Below are 23,405 nucleotides of genomic sequence, written 5' to 3'. Positions count from 1 at the left end.
AGATGACTGCTAACTGCTAAGATACTATTTAAATATCTTCTCAAAACCCCAGCAAAGGATTTGTTGTGTTTATGGAAAAATATATTTTATAAATAAATTATTTAAATGCATTTGTGAATTTCCTGCAATTTTTTGATTTTTATTTATATAAATATACAGTCAAGGTAAACATAACTAATTTCTTCTGAAACAGCAATTTTTCCTTTCCTTACAAAAACTGGGACAAACAGCCAGCCTCAACCTAATTAAGAGCAGAGATGGCCTCTGATGTCTTTTATTACAGTAGTTGTAAAAGCTGTTAAAGCCTAACAAGCAGCAATGGCAAGCATGGAAGCATGGGCTTGGGCTGTGCAAACAAGGGATGCAGTTACACAGATAAGTGCGTGCAGAAATAGCTTACACAAGCATGTAATAATTTTATTAGGTTAAGCTGAATATTAAAGATTAAAGTGTATCTCAGATTTTAAGAGGCATTTATGTCTAGCATCAATAGAGAGAATTAATATTTACTGTAACAAACAGAAATGAGCTGAACTGGTGTCCCTGTAGCCTGGAGGCCAAACAGTTTTATTTCTCAAGGTAATCCCATGTCTTGATAATAAAACAGATTTGTCTGCTAAATTCCCTGTTCTTCCTGATACAGCTGAAGCTCCAAAGTAATTTCTCTTCCTTCAGTCTCTCACACAGGAGGAAAGACCCTTGAGGAGGGAAGGAGCAAAGGGGACAAAACTGAAACACTTTTTGGAAAGTCCACACTATAGAACTGGTGCAGAGTGTCAAACAGGAGGAAAAGTTCCAGTGGCCCAGGCCTGCTCTAGAGCTCCCAGAAGCCAATCTGGCCCACAAGCAGTACCAAGGGCAAACTGCAATCCCTACCTAAACTAAGCTAAGCTGAGCTGAGAACCCAGCTCTGAGTTTTATATGAAATCTCAGCAAAGCACCACTTTGCTGGTGCTGGAAAAGGCAGAGCTGTTTTCCCTGAAAGGAATCATCAAAGCAAGGCAATTAACCTATCTGCCCCTCTTTCCCAGCCTAGAAACAAGGGAAATAGAGGGAATTGCTCCCTTGTTCATGAGGCATTAGCTGACTTTTGGTGAAACAGCTTCTAGTCCCATTGCTGTTCTCATGGGAAGAAGAGATCCATGGCAGCAGTGAAACAACACATTGAAATTAAAGCCAACTGAAAATACTTACATGGCACAGACAGGCATGTACATGGGACACACACACTGTGCATTTACCTAATGATCCATGAGAAGCTGATGTCCCCAGGAAAGTGTTTTCTGACTGGCTTAAGTGTCCCTGGGGCTGATGGAGGAAATGCGATGAGAGGCTGACCGGTGGAGAAGGAGAGGCGGAGTGAAAGGAGGCAGAGCTTCCAAGGGACCCGGGGATATTTACAGGAGCAGAACTTTGCAGCAAACTCCCACCTGGACAAAGAACACACAGAGAGGATGGCTATGTATGACCATGAGGTGTGGACACAGGCAGGAGTTCAGAGCAGGAGGTGTCAGGTTCCCTTTCTCCTCCCTGAGCCCCTCGGGATTCCCTCCACTTCTCCTGAGGTTTCATTCCCCTCTCAGCCTTTAAGAGGAGCACTGAAGCTGCCATCCCATGACCCACATAGGTTAAGACCCTCCACAATTCAATGGATTACTCTTTCAGTGGCCAAAGGAACAAAAGGTTTTCTGAGCAGAGGTCAGTCCCTGTCAGTCTAGAGAAGATGAATTTGGTATCTGGTGAAATACTTTGTCACGAAAAATTCACTTCTAAAACATGTGCCTCTGCCTTTATACTTCCAAACAACCTGTAGTGAGAAGAGCACCATGATCTCAATCACTAAAAACCAGTGACTAGCTGTAGTTACACATACCTGAGTGCCTGGATCTATCAGTAATAAAAAAACCCCAAATAAACAAAAGCCTAACCACAAAGGACATCACCTTACACCAGAGGTTGTTGTGCCTGCCACTCACAGATTTAGGGAGATCTCAGCCCTGCTCTCTCCTCATCTATGTCCTTCCTTAGAAGATCACCAGGTATCACCCAGGCCTGATGTGAAGAGAGGGAGAAGGGGAGGATCCCTAAGGCACTGCAGGGGAGAGCAGCAGCAGCCAGGGACAGTAAACCTCCAACAGGCTCTAATCTTTGCCAGGGAAGTGGAAGTAATTTTCTTTCCACAGGTCCTTTCCTACCTCAATACAGCTCCAGGCAGTGCAGTTCCCTTGGAAACCTTCAGACAACCAGTTAGCTCCTGTTCAAACAGCTGCTTTACACAGCAAGGGCAGCCAGAAACTACAACCACCTCCAAAACAGTTATGAGATGTTTCTTTTTTCCCTGGACACCCATCAGAGACAGGCAGAAGAGGCCTTAGCCTACCTCCATGTATCAAAATGAGACAGACATTACAGGAACCAAATCAGCAGACCATGATGACACTCTGACAGATGGATGGCATTACCAGGTCAGTGAGTTTCCTGTTACAGCTAGGGAGAGTTTTCTGCTTAAGATGCAAATTGTTATAATTTGGCCTGATTTGAAATGCATTAGATGCTTTCTGGAGTCTACTTACACATTCAAAAAAAAAAAAAGGAAAATAAAAAAGGGAAAAAAAAGGAAAAAAAGGACAAAAAAAAGGGAAAAAAAAAATCAGGCAAGTCCCATTCAGTCTCAAGAAACATCCCCAAGACAGCTGGGCCCAATGGCAACAGCTCAGCTCTGCTGGTCAGTAAGGGCAAGCTCTCACTTCAAAGATGCTCAGGGGTTGCCAGAGTTTGTTGTAATTGCTGTTTTAACCAATGTCATTTTGGGACTGGTTTTAGAGCTTGGTTGGGCTGGCTCCACTGAGGTGACTGGGCAACACTGCTTGGCAGAAGATAAAGAAAGCTCTGTTGCTTTCATGTACCTATCATGATGCCACTCGTGTGGGGCACTGTGCTGCTGTCAAATGTCTTCTCCAGGGCAGCCACTCCGAATTCATTCAGGTCCAGGTCATCCAAGGCAGACTCTGCCAGACACAGAGGTACCAATTATGTTATAAAGGACCAACAACTTCAAGAGATAGGATGGCCCAAAGAGCCTACATGCAGAGGAGCCTGTGCTTGCTACCTCTCGGGGCCCTACTCTCCATCCTGTTCTGGTTTGGCAGAAGTGTCATGGGCAGCTTTTCAGTTCAGGTTCTTGAACCTGACCTGTTTCTTTTTGTCTTAAGTATTCCCAAAGGGTATATGAAAACAAAAATCTGATTGATTAATTAACAGCAGATCCCATAAGTCTTCCCCAAACTGCTCTTTTAAGTCTATCCCTTATGTACAGGAACACGGCCTTATGGCATGTCTGGGTCTGGTTTGTGCTCTGTCCCTGCTTTCCTGAAAAGCCACTTGGAAAAAAATACCAGGAGAAGAGAACACTTGAAAAACATCTCTGAGGTTCTCATATTGGGTAAAATAAAGCTTATTAATGCCTGAAACTGTTATATCTATTTGAACATGCCTCATCACTAATGATGATCAATATAATTCCATCCCACACATGCCCACTCATTTCTATTATTATTTTTAACAAATTAGTGAGATCACCTCAGAAACGTCACTTTTAATTAAAAAAAAGGAAAAAAAAAGAAAAAAAAGGAAGAAGAAAAACAGGTGACCAAAAAGCCTGTGCCTATCTAAGAGTGACTCCACTCTCTGGACTCTCCTGTTTTCCTTCCTCTTACAGCCTCTGTCCTACACTCTACAAAGGACAAAGTCCTTACAATCTACCTGATGGTAGCTCTGGCTATAAAATTCTCACTTAGAACTGAGGGGTTGTAACTGTGGAAAATGCCCCTGTGATTTCCTGCCTAGTCCAAGACCTCTTTGTCACTTTGACAAAGCTAAAGCTAAGGCCCTTTTACACCATTCTGAGTGAGTGGCTCAGAGGCCTTCAGTTGGTCCCGTGGGTGAATTTCATCCCAAATGACCTGCAGGGAACATCAGACGTGTCACAGTCACAGAACAAGCTCCAGCAATCTGCCAGCACTGACAGACACAGAAATCTGGAGGTCACTGGAACACCCAGGTCACTCCAAGCCTCATTCCTGGAGATCCATGGTGAGGAAGCCCTAAACTCTCATAAGAGAAAAAGGCAAAGTTACCTATGACAGACTCAACGGTGTCACTGGTTGGGTAGAAGGGAAGGGCATTGGCATTCATGCCTGGGATGCTGCTGGTGCCAGCGGGGCTCGGGGGGGTTGCAGCCAGACTGGAGGTGATGCTAGAGGAGATGCTGGATGTCAGTGGGCTCCCCACTGGGAGAATGCCCAGGATGTCCTGAAACAAGAGTGTGGAAAGCGAAAGAGGTAGGAAATAAAACATCTTTCTAGAACAACCCCTTCAGAAACGTGCAGGAAGGAGGCAAATGCCAGCAGCAAACCTGTTTCCTGCCTGCTTCCAACCTGACAGATGGCTACTGCTGCCACTGGGCTGGGGGTGGGGAGAGATTAACAGCTTTTCTTTAATTTCTGTCGACTGTTCTCCATTCTGTGGCCCCCCTCCCCTCCCCTCCCCTCCCCTCCCCTCCCCTCCCCTCCCCTCCCCTCCCCTCCCCTCCCCAGTATTCTAAACATCTCTCAGGCTACCCCAGAATTAACTCCTGTGACCCACAGGTTGCATGCAATCACAGCCATGGGCCACACAATCACTCACTCAGACTTAGTTCAGCACACGACTTAGAACCTGATATTAAATTCCCTTTGCCAAATCCTTGAACTTAGATGACTCCAGAGATCTATCCCAGCTCAATTTTCTGTAATTTGAAGACTCTCCTGCACAGTCCAGCCCTATGAATCTACCCTGAATTCACTCAGGTCTAACTATTCCCAAATAACACCTCCAGCAAATCATCCCATCTTCATAAAGTAATCCCTCCAGCTGAGCATCCCTAATGGTGTCTGGACTGTTATTTACTCCCTGCAGAGCTGTCTGGATCCACAGATTTCTCTGTGGTGCTGGAAGCCCTGAGCTGGCCTCAGAGCCCTGCCAGCAGCTCCATACCTGTTTGGGCTGTAACAAAGGTTGCTCCTGGCTCCTGTGTTCCAGGGAATGGGACTTCATTTTTGCTTGCTGCAGTAAAGAAACAAAACAAATGATAAGCAGAGAGATTATTTAGCAAAATTAAAAATGGCTGGCTGCTGGCTTTGGAGAGGCCGTAGGAAACACAGTCCACCCCTCTCTTGGGCTGCCCAAGGCACTGCAGAATTTGGGGAGAGGAAAAGCACAGCAAACTGGAAACATTCCAAGTTGTTTGCTTTCTGTATAGCAAGACATCACCCCCAGAGTTATGCAGAGACTTGTCACAATGACATTTGCCTTTAATGCTGCTGTAAGACCCCTGCTAGCACAAAGCACATCCTAAGAACCACGATCAAAACCAAATTATTTTGCCTTGCTATAACTAACTCATCACCCTTACTGCATCTAACACCCAGAAAGGGCCAGAAATGGTGGGAGGCACACTGCATTGTTAAAATATGCAAATATTTTTCAGTTTGGGGAAAATAAAAGTATGTAGATTATGTTTTCCCTCAAATCTTTCCAGCTCCCAGCTAGGACTGGGAGTAAAACACAGTGATAACTAACCAATTTTCAAAGCAACATCATCAAACTAACTTTACAAAAAATCCTCCCCTCAGCCATTAACATAAGAGCTCAAAGTTAGAAAACATAAGTGAGGCCAAGGCTGTCTGGAATTGCAAAACTGCATGAATGCCAAGACACATTTAGAATCCCACTATCCAGGCTAAAAACTCAGCTTAAGGTCCTTTCAGCATTATACCTTTAATGGATATCAACTCTCTTGCCTTGCAACATCAGTCAGTTCTGCTGGGATTCAGCTGGGAAGTGGCCTCAGGAGCCTGTCAGTCTGTCTGCAGGCCTTGCTCCTTTTCTCCCATGCTGTGACATGGCACAGGAGATCAATCCCACCCTCTGGGCACAGAGAGGCAGCAAAAAAGTGCTGGGAGTCAGCCCTGCCTGTTTACTCATCCCCAACCCCCCCAGTGTGAAACACAGACATGTTCCAGCCATAAAGCAAGCCTGCTTTCTATCCCAAATCCATCTCTGCAGGAAACTGAGGCATGATGTGCATGAGGCACCACCCTGAGCTAAGTGATAACCCTTTGCTTCTTGGCTGAACAGTCTCATGCCAAAGATAAATGAGTGCTGGGGAGGGGTGATGTAACCAGACAGGCAAAAGAGCAGAGCAGGAATTCCTCCTTTGCTTTTACTTCATTAAATCATTTTCTCTGCTCAGCTCTGTGCCTGTGGGCAGACAGAGAGCTCACAGCCTGGACACAAGATGCTCCTGCAGTGCTCTCTCACACCTCCCTGAGCATGTTCACGACACAGGAGCCCATGATGGGCTGGCTCTGCTCTCTGAGTGCCTCTGTGAGTGTCTGATAAGGCTGCTGCTGCATTAGCCAGCACAGCCCTGCCCTGTCTGACACTCTGAACACAAAATGTGCCATCTCACACGTCAGCAGCGAGGGGAGGGCATACAGGCAGCCGTGCCCCCACTGAGAGGCTTCCTGCCAGCCTGGGGAGCTGCCTCTGCTGCAGTTAAGTCTTACTGGAAGTGCTTTTTGTTTTTTTCCTTTAAGGAGAAAAGTGAAGATATTTCCAAGTCAGCCCCAATTCCCAATGGCTGGAATTCACACAACACAAGGGAAAAATAGAGCAAACAAAATGTCACCACTAAGGCAGTCTCCTTTAGCTCTGAATAACATTAGAAAGGGCACACATTGAGACAGACATTCAAAGGACAGGCTGAAATTCTCCAGCTCCCTCTGTTGCAGTCAGGGAAGAGAACAAGGGACATAAATTGAGTGAAACTAAATGTTTTCTGACCAGCATGGAACAAACCTACTGTGCTGTGTGTCAAGAATTGGGAACACCTCCTGGTTGTGGCATTCAAGTCCTTCCAGTGCAGCCAGCATTTTTCCAGCTTGCTAAATCTTCTGGGATTTGGGAAAAGTATTTTTAGCTTTAACTGCTGGCTCAGCCTTACTATAAACTATGTGGAATCTATTAAGACTGAAGGTACATTTTTCATTCTAATAAGATAGAAACTATTTGTATAAATTCTACAGGGGGAAAATGACAAGGCCATTGCAGAACTGAGCCAGAGTGTCTCCTCACACAGGAGCTGACAAAGTTAAATGCCTCATTATTGATCTAATTTACAGGGTATTTGAGAATCTCTGGTGCTCACTGCAGCCAAAGGGAATTACAGTAGAATTTAAAAAGTAAGTAATTATAGATTAAAGTAAAATTAAATCAGGACACTTATGAGACACCTAATCTTGTGTGTAGAAGCCTAGCACAAGGCAACTGTGATTACTTCTGTCTATACCTTAACAGCTATTTATTCCTGTTTAACACAGGTTTTGCTTAATTAAAGCACACAATTAAGCAGTTATGTGAACACAGTATCTTTGTAGCACAGATCTGACTCCAGATACAAATGCTCATCATCTGGCCCTCCTTTTACAAGCCCTATTCATGCTCCATCCCTTTTCTCCTTGGCTTAGGCTTGCTGCCCGTTTTCTCCAAAGCAGGGCCTCCTTGGCACCCTGCCCCTGCTGGCAGCAGCCAGGGGTTCTCTCAGTCCTTCAGCTCTGGGTTCTCTTCTCCTTTGCAGCACAGGCCACAGAGAAGGAGGACATGTTTTTCCCTTTGTTTCTAAACAACTGTTACAAGCTGCTGTGCCTGCAAGAAGTGCCAAGATCACAGCATGCTCTGCTCTTTACCCCCAAAGACGTGTTGCATCAATTTGCAGTTTCCTAAGGCACATCCCCCCTAGGCCAGACAAAGGGAGCATTGATAAGAGAGCACACATGCATATAGCTTAATCTGGATTTGTCACTGCATCATTTTAATTAGACTAAACAGTGCTCAAGACTGGCCCTACTGCAAAGCTTGGCCATATTTTCCCAAAGCCATAAAAATAAATAAAACCCATGGAGTCTGCTGCTAAATTCAACTATTTTATGCAAGACCTTGTCTGGACAGGATATTTCCATAGTTTTCTCACAGCAGTACAGGCTCATTAAGACTGACTTCTTTAATGTCACAGACCAAAGTGAAAACATGGCCAGGCTGAAAGCAGCACTTTTTCTCCTCTCTGTTCTCAGGCAACACAGACCTGGTATTCTAATCCCTTTTTATACTCTTGTCCAAAAGAACTTGCAGGAGATACATTTGCAGGCACCTCCTCATACAAGGAGCTATTCCCCCCTCCCCCTAAATCAAGATAAAATTACAAACCCAGTGAGAAATAAAAACTGAAATAAAAACCCAAGCTCTAGGTTGGGCTCAGGTTGGAAGGGGTGGTGCAGAGAAATTATTAATTGTAACACCAAGAAAGGAAATTCACAGCAAGAAACTGAGTGTGGAAAAGCTCATGTGTGGCAAAAGAGCTGGAGAGACTGTTCCAGGCCTCGGGAGCAGCAGAAATAAAGCATGACACCAGGAAGAAGTAAGGCAAGAGTGGGATATCCAAAAGGGATAAGAGGGAATGTCATTAAGAGATGTGGGTTGGGTAATGTTCAGAGGGTTCTTCAAATAAGAATGAGGAATTCTAATTTAATACAGAAGGCACAGGACAGAGTCAAGGATCAGAATGATACAGCCACAGAAGCAAGAGACAACTAACATGACATCTTCTGACACCAGAGGAATGGTGAACAGAGGACAAACCAAGTGATGGAGATCAAGGTAAGAGTTTGGAGTGGAAAGACAGAAGGAAAGATGAATTTCCATGAGACAATACAGTAAAAGACACAGCAACTCCTGGCAAGGACCTAGACATGAAAAAAAGAAAGAGCAAGAAGTGATGTGGGAAGCTACTCAGGGTCAACACAGGACAGAAGTTGAGAGGGGTTAGGAAAACAAGCAGCAATTTGATTTCTACAGACTGGGTGTGTGATGGCAGCAAGGGAGACAAGACCAGATGTGAGATGGAAGAAGCTAGAAGGGAGACTGAAAACAAGAGCAGAGATCCAGAAGCTGCTCATATCAGAACAGTGCTCTCCCTCTTTTGTTCCAGCAGAAACAAAACCCCATTCAAGCTAGACTAGACTTATTCCTTCTCATCCCCCCAACTCTTCCAGCCAATATTCCCCACTAACCTGGCATTTGAAACTCTTCAAATACTCGGCCCCAACCTGATCTTCTCGCTCAAACCCCGGGGCTTTCTTGTAGCTGCCAGCTGCTGTGACTGAGTCTGGAGGAAAACCAATGCTCTCCAAGCTGTGGGGCTTCCCAATGGCACCAGGAGGAGACCCACATATATTAGATGGGCTTCCAAGACTGCTGTTCCTACAAAGAATCTAACAGAGGGAACAAGGGTCAGGAAAGAACAGCCAGACAGCAGGAACTGCTCAAAGAGGCATCCATGGAAGGGCTCAGTCACGTCACTGTTTGTGGATTGATTTCACTGACAGCCAACACAACCATACAAGCTTCCAGTAAACACTCATTAAACAGACAGGAAAAAGCTCCACTGAATTTACACAGTCCCACAATTATGGTTTTATTGTTGTTACTTTGGAGTGCAGTCTTGGAAAATCTAACCTACAGCTCTAGTGACATTTTTCTTCCTGAAGCCTCAGAGGTGACTGATCAGGTTCCCAAAATGATCACAAAACTCTTCCCTTCCCTTTCCTTAGGCTACAGTGGGTCCTGTCTGACTCTGGGTGGTGGTGTGGAACCTGGAAAGGTTCCACAACAGTCAGGCATATCTGAGCTATATGTAATACTCTGTTTTTTGCTTTCCAGTTGGAAATCTCAGAGTTTTAATGCAGACACAAGTCAGGTATCAACAGCTGCATTAAAAAACCCCAATGATTTCCAACACTTCCATTCTTTGGACTAATACCAGGGATCACAATCACATGCAACAAGGCTAGTTTTGCACTGTAGATGAAGCCACAGACAGCAGCAAAAGAAATTGAGTTTTAGAGAATGTGTCCACCTGGATGAGCACAAATTTCCCGTTTCTCTGGGACAAATAAATATTAGCCTCCACTGGCAAGCACGACTGTGCTTCAGACATCACACATTCAAATGTGGAACAGTCTGGGCTGGCATTAGGAAAAAAAAAAGGAGCAGCCTACAATGTTTTTATTTTATTTTCATACAGACATTCTGCTGTCCACGCTTCCCTACAGTCACAAAGATAACTACTCACTGTGGTGGAGGTGGGGCTAGTTGGCAGAGTTCCTGATTTATTCCACACCTACAGTACAAATACAAAACAGAACAGGCCACAGTGAGGCTGGCTGCTACAGGGACCTTTTTCTCTGATTAATTCATCATGTAAAATGATCACCAGCAAAGCCATATTTGTTTGCAAGCTACATGCAGATGCCCTGTGGAGTGATGAAGTCATAGACAGACATGTGCTGCCATTTGGCACATATCCAAGGATTAGGAAAGACTGTTTAAAAGACTAAGAGCTTGATATAGACAAGACCTAAACAGCCTAAAAGTAGGAGATATCTTCAACTGCCCTGCAGTTTTTAGTGAATTAAAACAATACCTTCATAAGATGTAGGGGTTTTTATTTCTTTCCAGTGTTATTTAGTAAGAGACAATATTATGTCCAGACTTTTCAAGATGTGTTTGCAATTCTACTTGCAATCCAATTCAGGACAGCTATGAACTGCTAGGTTGGCTCAAACACAACTTCTCTTTTCAAAGAGAGGGAATAAAATAAAGCAGAGGTCCTAGATGAGTTCACCTCAATCTGACCAGTTTCAAATGAGTTAAATTCATGTCACTGTACCTTCTCCAAACCTCAGCCAACCATTTGAAAAGGTTACACACCTTATCAAGTGCAGTACAAACAGGAAAGACTTAACAGAAAAAAAAAGAAAAAGCTAAATAAAAATGTAGTCTACCATCCCATGGGTTTCTAATCTGAATCTTGAGTATCTGTTCAACACTTAGACATCTCCTGTCTTGTATGGACAACTAACTGCCAACAATCTGGAGGCATTACTGAAACATACCCCAGAGTTTAGCTATCTCCAGAAGTACAAGAGGGAGGGAACAAAGGATATCCTATAATGCAACACACAATATACACAGGCTAAGGCTCTGAGATTACATATGTAAACAAACTCAATTGTAGTTATGTACTTTAGAGGCTGTTGGCTCACAGCCCTCAATTATAGGTCGTGGAAGCTGAGCCCAATATGTACCTCCAAACAGGAAGGAGTTGGACTGCATGTGCGGATGTATTCCACTCTCCTGAAAGTACATCAACAAACCCTGCACAGAAAAGAAGGCCTGGGATTTTTATATGTGAGAGGACAATACTAAAGCCACTGAATGTATGTTCCAAAAAACCAGATCCCTCTAAAAAGCATGGAGCTGAGTACTAGGAAAAAAATCTCATATCCTCTGGGCTTTGGGATACTTTGCTTGGGAGAAAGAACAGAGAGTCAGAGAAACACAGATTTACACAACATGGACAAGGCTTCTCCACAGGGCTACATACATTGCTAAGGTCTGGGGCATGAGGACTGGAAGGGCTGACTGGAACAGAGTCCCCAGCTGCTGAGGGCATGTACATCACAGGTGCTGTCTGCGTGGGGCTGGACACGGCCGAGGATTGCTGCAAATCTTCGCTGAGCGCCGGCTCTGCGGGAGACAAAGCACAGGGACACCCTCAGAGCTCAGCCATGGAGCACAAACATCCAGGAACAAGGATACCCAGATATTCCTGAGAGGAAAAATACTCCACAAGCACCTACCTATAAATGTAGAAGTAAGGAGAAACCTTATTTGGCTTGTTTGCTTATCTAATATTCCTCACGTTTTTGCTGTCATCACATCCACACTGTGCTGCTCGTTAATGCTGCTCCAAAATTATCTTCCCTGCATGAATTGTGTGTTATTCATTCAGCTCTCTTGGACTAAGCAGAGTTTCCTTCTTTGCTTGGCACAGAGTTGATGGGTGCATTACAATTAGCTGAGGGAGTTAAAGTTTCCATCTGCTCAGTACAAATCATTACCAAAAAAAGTGGCACTGGTTTAGAAGGTAGAGATGCTGTAGATTTGTAGGATTTACATCTAACACACAGCATCTTCACAAAAACGACAGAACTGACACTACATCTATATTTCAATATCCTCAAAATGCTGGTTTCTTGCTATTAATCAGTAAAACTCAGGTTAAGAGCAGATATAATAAATGGACTCCTGTTATTTTAATTGCATTTGGCCTGTCCTTGTTGACCTTGTAAGAAAAACTAAAAGATACAAATCCATAAGACAGCACAAGAAATAACCAAGTTGGAATGACCTAAGTGGCACAGAATGTTACTCTAATTAATATAATATCAAGTGCAGTAATCTTAGTAGGAGTAGGACATCCCTTAACAAAAATACTATATTATACCCAAGGAAGTTTGCTAAACACTGTTCCTGTATCAAGATTTCATTTTCTAAAGCTTGCTGGATCCCACTGTGTGGCTGCACTGCTGTGTTTTGGTCCATTACAGCCCACAGCTCCAGCTATAATTACTGCTTGTCAACAAGGCTTCCTATAAAAGGAACAGCACAACCTGTAGGGAATTTACTCTCCCCATTCCTTGTCAAAGGCAGCAATTACTAATTCCCTCATTTACAAAGGATAATCAAATAACAAAGAGATTTTCTCAAGGCCATGTAGTGAGTCAGTATCAGAACAAATCTAGTGAATAACCTGCTCTAATAATTGCAAATTCAGCAGTGAGATTGCAAAGCAGCAACTGAGGAGGAGCCCTAGGACAGGAACTAACCATTATTTATGAATGTTAGGATCACCTGTAGGTAGAACTTCCACAACCAAAACTGCATCACTAGTTTATAGTTGATTAAACTGAGGATTGAAATAATGCCCTATAAGTCAGGGAGCTATTGAGAAAAGAAGATTTCAGATAAAGCAGTAAAAAATGCTGCATATTTTTCTTTTCCAACCTGAATTAAAGACTTAAACTCTAAGCAAAACTTCACAAAGAATAAAATAGCTTTTTTTTTTTTTTTAATTGATCAATAAATTATCTACAATCAGCAATTTTATCTTCAGCTTTTTAAGATATGACACTTGGCAATTTAGCTAGGTACAGTTTATCCATGTACAGAAAAGCAGCTTTCTCCATTTCCATCCTCCTGAACTGACACCAGAGAACTGAGCAGGAGAGAGGGAACAGAGGGAGATCCTTCAAGAGACAGAGCAGTGAGAGCTAAAGGCTGAGTCCTACAGGCCACCTACTGCCTCCAGCTCTGCCAACACCTCCCACACCAGCACAGTTTTACAGAAATCAAAGTTAACCCTTCACAGAAGCTCTGGTTTTGCAGCTGTACATTTAAATTCCCTTGGTCAGAAGCTTTCCGTAGCTCAAACATGCAGGAAAGATGAGAGAAGTAGTGCACGTACGTTCTACGTGTGCAAAGGCACAGAAGGGTCCTCGGGGACAGCTGCCAGACTGCTGCATATCATTGCATTTGGTGGATTTGTAGATCTAAGGGTGGGAAAACAAACAAACAAAACAAAACAAAAAAAAAAACACCAAACAGAAATGAATAGAAAATAACAGCGACCAGCAGGTACAGAAGTACTATGAAGAAATTTGACAGCAAGGTAGGGACACAGATAAGAGGTGCAAAGGCCAGCAGAGCTCAGGGTGACCATTTCAGTGCTTTGCTTCAAAGAAAGGAAAACCCACTATAGCTCTGGAAACACCCAAATATGCCCATGACAGCTAGACCTCACCCAGAGACCAACCCACCACACACCAGCTCACCCAAAGGTCACCATCTGCCATGAAGTCCCTCAGACTCACTGGAAGCTCCATGGACATTACAAATGGCAAAAGGTAGGAAACAGCTGACAGATGACAGCACAGAAAGTTGCAGCCACATGTTTGCAAGGAAAATAACAAACCATTGACAAGGATTGTAGCAAATGGGTAATTCCCTCTCCCCCCAGTTTGACAGGCGGTGACAATGGTTACTGTGCAGATACGGGCCCCACAAAGCTTTTCAACACTGTAACATGAAGCAGACTAGGAAAAGGTCTTAATTACACTTTCTGTAAGGATATTGGAATGCTCTGGGCATGCTCACAGCTAAGAGCTTGGTGGTGTTTAGTGCTATCAACATGAACCACAAACTCTTAGTCAAGGAAACAGATGCTGTTTGCTCACATGCAGACCCACATTGTGCTTTCCAAAGGATCCCAAACCTGACCCTGCTCCTACACTTGAATTTTCCCCCACTTTTCTTACCTCCTCCCATACAGTCTATTCTGTCAAGCAGCTGAATTGCAGCTTACTCCCAACATGCAGCTTCTCTGTATCCCAGGACCACAGTACAAGCAGCCCACACCCTCTCCCACCTGGCACAGTGATTTACTTTGTAAGACTGGAATGCTTTTGCTTGTCCAAGGGGAGTGAGGAGTTACTGTACCTCAGGGTGGAACTGCTGCTCTGTGCGAGTGTGGCAGTACTGGCAGGAGTCTCCATTTTCACACTTACTGGGATCTCCCCACTCGTCCCCGTGCTTCACACTGGGACACGGTGAAGATCTGTGCAAATAAGGAAGGAGGAGAAGGCATCAGACTCACAGGTGTGCTCTGAGCTTTGATTACTTTGGGTAGGTGGAGGGAGGTGATTCTCCCCTCTGATCCACTCCTGGAGGACTGCATCCAGCCCTGGGTACCCCAAGATCAGAAGGATGTGGGCCTGCTGGAGCAAGTTCAGAGAGAGCCAAAAAGGGGCTCTAAGGGTCCCTCTGCTCTGAAGCCAGGCTGGGAGCACTGGGGTGCTCAGCCTGGAGAAGGCTCCAGGGAGACCTCAGAGCCCATTCCAGCACCTAAAGGGGCTCCAGGAGAGCTGGAGTGGGACTTTGCACAAGGGCCTGGAGTGCCAGGACAAGGGGAAATGGCTTTAAATGGAAAAAGAATAGGTTTAGATTAAATACAAGGGAGCAATTCTTCCCTGTGAGGGTGGTGAGGCCCTGGCACAGGTTGCCCTGAGAAGCTGTGGCTGCCCCTGGACCCCTGGAACTGGATGGGGCTTGCAGCAGCCTGGGATAGTGAAAGGTGTTCCTGCCCATGGCAGGGGTGGAACAAGAAGAGCTTTAAGGCCCCTTCCAACCCAAACCATTCTGTGATGTTACAATTCCTCAGTCGGGGGTAGGTTTGGCTGCCCACCCTCAGCTGTATAATCTGCTTGGCTGCTGCTTCCCCAGCCCCCACCCAGCTGCTATTGCATCTTCTCCCCCTTCTTCCAATTTCCCAATGAAAAAAACATGGCTTAATTCTCTATTTGAAACGAAATACAACTTGAACCAGCATAACAATATCAGCAGCTGATGTGATTAGTGTCAGAGACACTGGGTCTGGTTTCTGTTTTGGAACTGCACCTTCATAGAAAGCTAAGAAGTTAATTGGCTAATCCTAAAACACATAATACCCTTACAGCAGTATGTTTCCAGGTTTATAGTGTGGCCATGTGGGAAAGAGGCTGAGTCAGGTCACTGGGGAAAAGGCAAGTCCGTTTCTTTCTCCCAGCCAGGAACAGTTCCTTTTCCCAGATCTGAATTTTTGCTGTGACCTACTTCCCCTGCTCTTTATGCTCTTAACCATTCCCTCAAACAACAGCAGAGGGAAGCAGATAGCAGCACCAGCACAGCCACATCAGCTGGGGTGGGGAAAACACAGAAGTGAGTGGAGAGCAGCAGCAAAGCTTTCACCTCTTCCCTTCCCAAAGGGCTCAGAGAGGGGCAAAAAGTAAATAATAGCTGCTGCCTGAAGACTGCCCCAGCGGTTCTATTTCCCCTTAAAGCAATGAGATTAATATTCCTTTGATTGCTGCCTGTTTAATTTTTTTAATATGGAATTTCAGTTCAAAAATTTCTGTGAATGTTGGGGGTGGGGAAGAGAAGCGAGAACATCCCTGGTATTTTCTCTCCTGGCTTTCTGGTCTGCTCCTGTGTTTTTCAAAAAGGAACTAAGGGAAAGCCCCACTGAGACCACAACAAAAGCTCTGTTGTGTTGGAGGAAATGAGGGCCTATAATTTGGATGAAATGCGTTCGGGGAGACACAGCACACTGAAAAATCCAGTGACAGCTGAGTGACAGAACACCCTGGTGCCTCACAAGCAGAGCCTTTAGCAGCTGGTTAAGGATGCATGTCCAGCTACAGTCCCTCCTCATGATTCCCATCACCAGGCATACACAACAAGCAGCCTGATGATTCTGAATCCTTTACCATGAACACATTGTTGGATGAGTTTGTTTCTAGATGGGGATTAAAACTTTCTTTTGTTTTCTCTTCCCTGCACTGCTTTCTAAAGCAGAGGTTTGTGTGGTAAGGGAAAGCCAGACACAGGTTCTCTTTGCTATAAAATCAGAGTTAAATCAAACATGATTTAACAATTCATTTATTAGAGTACTGGTTACTATATATAGGAAAACTTCTTGTTATCTTTCTGCTAGGAAGAAATAACAGTCCATCACACCTCTCTGTACATGGCTTGGAGATAGACTAAAAACAACTATCTAGTGGTCAAAATCCTGCCTCCTGCACCACAGATTTCCAACATACTGCACCATTCAGCTGGGAAGTACAAAACCCAGGATCACAGTACCTGTATTTGTGTTTTCTTGGACTTCGTCTCCTGTCTTTGCTATTGTGGTAGTAGGGGCAGGCATAACCCTGGCGGCAGAGCCGGGGGGGCTTCTTACACTGCTCTGTCTTGTAGTTTCCCAACACATATGTTGTATCTGCAAAAAACCCCAATGAGTTAAGATAAATTACCACAATCCATATTTACAACAGAAAAGGTTAGGACAGGAGCAGGCACTCCACAGAGATCAAACTTTCCCAACCCCACAGTGACACTCACCTTGCCACCTTGGTTCCTCACTGAGTATTTTCTCTATCATGGCATGGCTGGCAGCGACTGCAGACTGACCCTCAATGCCTCCTTCAGATGTTGTCTGACCATTCTGTAAAGCTTCCATTGCTTGAAGCTCTCTTCAGGGACAGAGTTAAATGAACAAACAGACTGAGCAGAGGAAGAGTCAGACAAATGTGTGTAAAAACTGACATACTGGAGCATTTGCTAAGTGGGTGCATTTCAGCCATGCATGTTTTGTCAGAACATCTTTAGCTGAACAGCAACTGCAACAAAAATAAGTCTTCATACCCTGGGAATTCCAGATGCACTGTTTTGACCCCCTCCATCACATTCCAAAGTGTGATCCTTTCCTCCATTTTGAGAACCCTCCCTTGAGGTTTTTTATATTTGCCTTATTAGGAAGGGATATCTCGCCAACACTTGGCAAGATATTAGGATTACTGTCCTTCAATCATCTCCCTTTTCACTTGGGGTACATAAATTACCTTTTCCATCATCTCCTTGTCCATTTGGGCACAGAAATGACCCTTTTCCCAGGAGCCCCAGGCTCTACTGACCTGATGTCATAGACGGGCGAGCGCAGGTCGTGGGGCCCGTGAGCAAAGGCGCAGTGCACTCCGTTCTTGGTGCAGTTCCCCTTGGAGTCTGTCTCATGGATGCAGATTCCAGTTTTGTAGTAGCGCAGGTGATACCTCCTCTCTGTGTCTCCAGTAGTTCTATGCAAGAAGGGACACCTGAGGAAGGAAGGAGGGGAGGAACAGACAAGGTTTAGTCACACAGGTGAGGGATTCAACGATCAGAAGACATTTCGTAGAGAGAAGATGCTGCAGCTGACACCACCTTAGCTAAATCTGCCCCTTCTCTTATGCTGAGAACCCCCAAACATGTCACTACAAAAGTTATAAGAATTTCCCTCCCTAAAAGAAAACTGGATTATTAATCCAGCAGCACCTTATTATTCAGGACGAGTGGCTGCCAGGGATCTGGAAAAGAGCAAGGATGTAGGAGAAGGAAGGACAATTACAAAACTACCATTTGTTTTGTTTCCCCTTTTAGGCAGAAAAACAATCTACACTGAGAAGTAAAACAGAAATATAACAAGATGGAATGGGGAAAGTTCAGATATAGCGGCATCAAGGTAAAAATACAAATGAGCAAAGGTTCCTAGATGACAATGGCTTTCATTCACTGAGTCTGAGCCATGTATGATCCAGTGATCTGGAAGCCAAAGCCCACAAACATCCCATTTCCAGTTCCTTCCAGATCTCTTCTAGCAAGGAAGCAAGTGTTGAAACAAGCCTCAGGCCTGAGGGACTATTCCATTCTGTTGTAGTCACAAAAACTTTACTTAATCAAGTCAAAAAATTTAAACAAAAAATGTTTTGCCAATAAATAGCATTTTTGTATGTTTATACTGGCATCACAAAAGGGAACTGAAATTCCATCTTTTTACAGCATGTCTCTATAAAACACTCTCCATATTTGACCACAGTTTGGCTACACTATTTATCCCACATCTGTCACATGGCTAAAGTTATATTACTGGGTTAACCCCTTAATTGCTGGGGTCTGCCACACACACAGCAGAAAGATTTGTGGGTTTGCCCCAGTTAAACCTACTGCAGTCATGGGGAGAGAACACCCAAAAAACCCAAACTCCTCCTCATGCTGCCCTTTCTGTGTACCTCTCAGTTCTCTACTGACTTCTTAAAATTTCAGAAAGACAAAATAAACTGATATGAGTTAAAAAGCTGAGACAGATAACTCAGGAGGCAGACGGGAGGACAAAGTTTTTCCCAGATTGAAGAAAGAGGAGGAACTAAGTTACCCTGCTAGTGAGCAGGAGCTGGGAGTCAGAGACTTAGAGAACAGAGTGTTTCCAAACTCGTTTGTCTCATTGAGCTGTTGCTGAAGATGCTGAAGCTCATGAGCACAGTGAGTTCCCAAGAGCTCAATTCCCATCCAAGTCACCCTCAGCACTGTCTCTGCAGCAGGCCCGGAGCACACGAGCTGCTATTCCAGATTTTACATCTGCTCTCATGTTACGTATGCGACAAAGCTGCTTTACTGCTGACTTGCCTCATCTCTGCAAGAACCGGCTGGAATCATCACCTGGCCCGATCCCAAAAGCCTAATGCCTGAAAAGCAGGGGGTGCAGCCTCTACTCACTCATCTCCTTCGGGGCAGATGCCCGTGGTCTCGTCATACTTGGTGCAGTAGATGTCGGGGCTGTAGTTGAAGGTGCCGTCGCGGCGGCGGATGGACCTGCGCCGGCGCTGGTTGACAAAGTGCCAGTGGAAGCAGGTGTAGGGCCGGTGCTGGGTGCACTTGTGCTGCACGAAGAGCGGGCACTGCTCCGTGCGGAACTCCTTCAGGTACCTGCAGGAACCGGGATGTCAGCCCCAGGGTGAGACCCAGCCACCCGCAGAGAGGTGTCTGCTGTCTTTCCCACACCCTCCCCGCTCCCCTGCCAGGAGCTGCCCCTGTTTGCCGTGGCGAGATATCCATTACACACAGGGATGGAACAAGAGCTGGAATCGCTTTCTGTCCGGATCGTTTTGAAGAGGCTTTTCGTGAGCTTAGGAAACATTTGTGAGAAAACACAACTCCTAAGTACCTTTCTATCCCTTTCTAAATCTGTGACCTATCTGGGCAAAAAGGGGTTTCCTTCCTACATGTTCAGTAAAAAAAAAAAAAAAAAAAAAAAACCAGAAAAAAACCCCCAAATAGAACACACTTCTTTGAGCCACATTTAAAGCCTCAAGTTACTGAGAAATATTTTTAAAATTTTTAAAAGAAAGATTTTTAAAAGACTCATGCCTTATCATCCTGCTTTAGACCTGCTTTGTCAGAACATGGTCAAATTTTTTAAAATTTTTTAAAGAAAGATTTTTAAAAGACTTTCATGCCTTATCCTCCTGCTTTAGCCCTGCTTTGTCAGTACGTGGTCAAATTTTTTAAAATTTTTTAAAGAAAGATTTTTAAAAGACTTTCAAGCCTTATCCTCTTGCTTTTGCCCTGCTTTGTCAGTACATGGTCAAGATTTTTAAATTTTTTAAAAGACTCTTTCATGCCTTATCCTCCTGCTTTAGCCCTGCTTTGTCAGTACACGGTCAATTACAAAATAAAAATTAACCAATTTCTCTCTTGCAGTCATATTAATTCAGATCTCAGTCTTACAAAGTGGGATAACTATCCTCAAACTCCCACATGTTTATGTTGCTTTAATTTTAATATGTAATTCCCTGAAAGTACATGGCTTCTTTTATCCTGAGAACTAAAGAAGTCACAAGCTTTTATTTGTGACACTAATAACAGTCTCTAAACCCAGATTGTAGAGGATTACAAAATGGTTTAGATCAACATAATGATCTGACTGTGATCTGTGTGTAGGTGCTTACAAAATCCACGCTGCTGAAACCCACGGGCTGCCCTGTATTTACAGGGAACATCCAAACAGCTCCAGCAGCTCAGACCTGAATCCCACCAAGTTTGGTCTCAGAGGCACATCCAGGAACCAGGCAGAAAACCTGGAGCATTCTGGTCTCTTATGTTATGAGGTCAGTGTAAACAGTGAGGACCAAGATTTGTAGGTCAAAAAAAAAAAAAAAAATACAACTATTCTGCTGGAAGCAACAGGGTGATATAACAGCAGATTCGGACTCATTTTAAACTGCGTATGTACTCCAAGGCAACAAAAAGGAGTGTAGGAATTCATTCCCATGTCAGACAGTCTTTATCTCCTGTTTCTAAATAAATGGAAAGATGCCTGATGCCCAAAGACGTATTTACAGATAATATCACAGCACTAGGCTCATTCTGAAAGCAACATCTGTAAATAAAGCCTCCTTTACTCTTTACCCCAGCTGAGGAGAAAGCCTCAGGAAAATGCACAGATTCAACCAAAGTGGTTTTATTTGTTTGCTATGAAGAGACAGTATCAGTGGCAAGAGCTTTCCTACATTGGATTTTGCAAGCATGAAAGGATAAAAGCTCTTTCTCTTCTTCAACCTCTAAATACGTGAGATTTGCAGGTTCCACTGCCTGGGATCTGTGAACGCCCGGGGCTGGAAGCCTCCACAGCCACTGTAAGCCCTTCTCTAGCCATCTGTCCCCTGCAATCCAGAGTGGCTGGAATGGTATCTGCACTGGGGCCCAAGGCTTAACACAGAACAACCAGAGCCAGCTGCAGAACCAGGTCTGCTTGGCACAGGTGAGGGCCAACATCATCACTTTGCTCCTTTTCCCGTTTGAAAATCCAGCTCTGTTCAAACAGAGATCCCTACTTCAGCCACACCAGCAATTAATCTGGAAACTGAAAGCTGTGGTAAATTCCTCCATTCTCAAAAAGCTTTCTAAATTCTTGGAACCAGTACTTGTAGAAGGTGGAATTCCACAGATTATTTTATCTTATCAGTGCACTAGGAAGACTTGGAACAAAAGTGACTGTAACAACATTTTGGTTAGAAAGTGAATTAAGTAACCTTCAGCAGGACGATGCTGCTCACAGATGATACAATCACTACCCAGTCGTTTTCACTCACACACCTCCACATACACCTTAGAGACATGAGATTTGTGTTACTCCCATTGTACACATGGACAGACGACAACACAGCTGGCTAGGAGCCCCAGGCAGTATCACACAGCAACCAGAATCTCAGACACAAACCAAGAGCATTTTAACTCCTCCATCCTCACCTGGTGCTGGGCTTAAGTCCAAGAACAGCATCCTGAACCTCCTCAGAGCACTGGAAACTAAGGGGAGATACCAGGCTTACCCAACCTGGTATGGAGCCCAGCACTCCACACTTGTGATAGGCCCAAATAAAACAATTAAAAATCTCAGAGTTTAACAGCTCCACAATCAGCTGAGCTGAAGCTGCTTCCCTTCAGCAGGGAAGTTTAAAAACGTACACACTGACTAGGGATTTCAGTCTCTAGTGTCTCAATTGTTGCTGAAGAGTATTTGAAAATTAATTGCATTTCATGATTGGCTAAACTCCCTGGAGAAACATTTATTGTAATGTTAATGAGAGATAATTACATAAGTAAATGGTTCACCTGAAAAGTGTTTAACACTTAACTTGCTTCATCAGAAAGTCGTTCTTTAATGGTCTCTATTAAATAAATGATGTCTCACTCCTAATTTCAAAGCAAGTCCTGCAAACAGGTACCACAGAGCATTAACTGTGCACCGTCACCTCTGCAGCACACTCAAGTGAGGCAAGGAGAGCTGTCACATTAACTCAGTCATTTCAAGCCTTTCAATCACTGCTTTGGGTTTTTCTTTTTTCCAAGCCACTACAACGTTTTAAATCACCCTCCTCCACAATAGCCTGAATGGTAAATTGCCTTACAGCCCTTTATTTTCTTGATCCATGAAGTGAGTTTTGGCTCCTCTGGGAGAACACAGACCACTCAACCAGCCACTTAGTATTAAAATATATAAAAGGCCTCTAAACCACGTGTGTTTTGGGAACACAGAGAGGATACAGAGCCTGCACCACCACAATGTGATGTCTCACAAATCAAAAAGCCATTAATATTTCAGGAGCCTCTTTGCAAAGGCTCTAAACAAAACACAGAGAACACTGTCATGACAGATCCTTCTGGTGTCAATGGCCTCCGTAATTTTTTTTTTCCAGAACAGCTGAAAAAGGGAATTTCAGAACAACCCTCAAAGCTGAAAACATGTTGATAACTGGTACACATTTCATAGCATGTTAGCTAAACTGTGTCTGTACAGGAACAGGAAATCCAGCAACGATAACTTGCATTTCTCAACTCCTCTCAGGAAACCCTACAGCCCTCACTTGAGGGGCAGAAGAATTATTACCCCTATTTCATACTGGAGCTACTTCTATACTTTATACTTCCATATTTCTTTTCCTAAAAAAAAAAAAAAAAAAAAAAAAAGTAAGTATATGTATGGGTATGTCATACCCATGTAATTTTTAAGAAGTGGAAAGCACATAGCACTGTCTTCTGATACAACATTAACATCAACAGCAACACCCAGATTCCTGGAGGAAATGTTACCATTTATGAGCCCTAGTAAACAAAGATGAATGCAATTCTAAACAAATAGGACAAGACTGATCAGAACAAAGCAGATCAAAGTCCCCAGGCTGAGCTGAACTTGCTGTCAAACAGGACGGACGCTGTTGGAAATGAAAGTTTTTTTCCTTAGGAAGACAAGAAGAAGTTCTTAGAGTAGTTTTAGGAACTCCTAAAGACCAACAGGAGCAGCAAAGCATTAGAAAAACCTCAATGCTACTCTGCTGAAATTCCACTTCCACTGGGATGAGGGAAAGGGCAGTGATTATTCTGCAATTATTTACACTAGAGGGGAGGTGCTCACTGGCTTTAATTGCCAGTAGCAGCTCCAGGGCAGGGTAGCAAGTGTTTACCTCTGCAGCTTGGAATTGCAGGAGTTCCCCCTCTGCCCT

General features: G+C 44.1%; 1 protein-coding gene across 3 annotated transcripts in view; it reads right to left on the bottom strand.

Moving 5' to 3' along the window:
• The window catches only part of UNK (unk zinc finger), a 45,186-nt gene that overhangs the window by 7,093 nt on the left and 14,688 nt on the right, over window positions 1–23,405 (bottom strand). For 2 of the 3 annotated variants that reach the window (XM_058817251.1, XM_058817253.1), the window contains exons 2-14: window positions 19,123–19,332; window positions 17,511–17,687; window positions 16,939–17,069; window positions 16,681–16,816; window positions 14,497–14,614; window positions 13,466–13,550; window positions 11,543–11,685; window positions 10,229–10,276; window positions 9,168–9,368; window positions 5,035–5,103; window positions 4,137–4,311; window positions 2,907–3,008; window positions 1,242–1,430 (exon numbers count right to left, since the gene is read on the bottom strand). In XM_058817251.1, coding sequence (XP_058673234.1) covers window positions 1,242–1,430; window positions 2,907–3,008; window positions 4,137–4,311; window positions 5,035–5,103; window positions 9,168–9,368; window positions 10,229–10,276; window positions 11,543–11,685; window positions 13,466–13,550; window positions 14,497–14,614; window positions 16,681–16,816; window positions 16,939–17,069; window positions 17,511–17,687; window positions 19,123–19,332 — 1,784 coding nt within the window. The remainder of the gene's footprint in view (window positions 1–1,241; window positions 1,431–2,906; window positions 3,009–4,136; window positions 4,312–5,034; window positions 5,104–9,167; window positions 9,369–10,228; window positions 10,277–11,542; window positions 11,686–13,465; window positions 13,551–14,496; window positions 14,615–16,680; window positions 16,817–16,938; window positions 17,070–17,510; window positions 17,688–19,122; window positions 19,333–23,405) is intronic. The other variant, XM_058817252.1, reaches the window with a different exon arrangement.

The sequence above is a fragment of the Ammospiza caudacuta genome, chromosome 19 (assembly GCF_027887145.1).
Source record: "Ammospiza caudacuta isolate bAmmCau1 chromosome 19, bAmmCau1.pri, whole genome shotgun sequence".
Classification (NCBI taxonomy): domain Eukaryota; kingdom Metazoa; phylum Chordata; class Aves; order Passeriformes; family Passerellidae; genus Ammospiza; species Ammospiza caudacuta.
The sequence above is the reverse complement of the archived record's forward strand: the minus strand, read 5'-3'. Positions and strand labels throughout refer to the sequence as shown.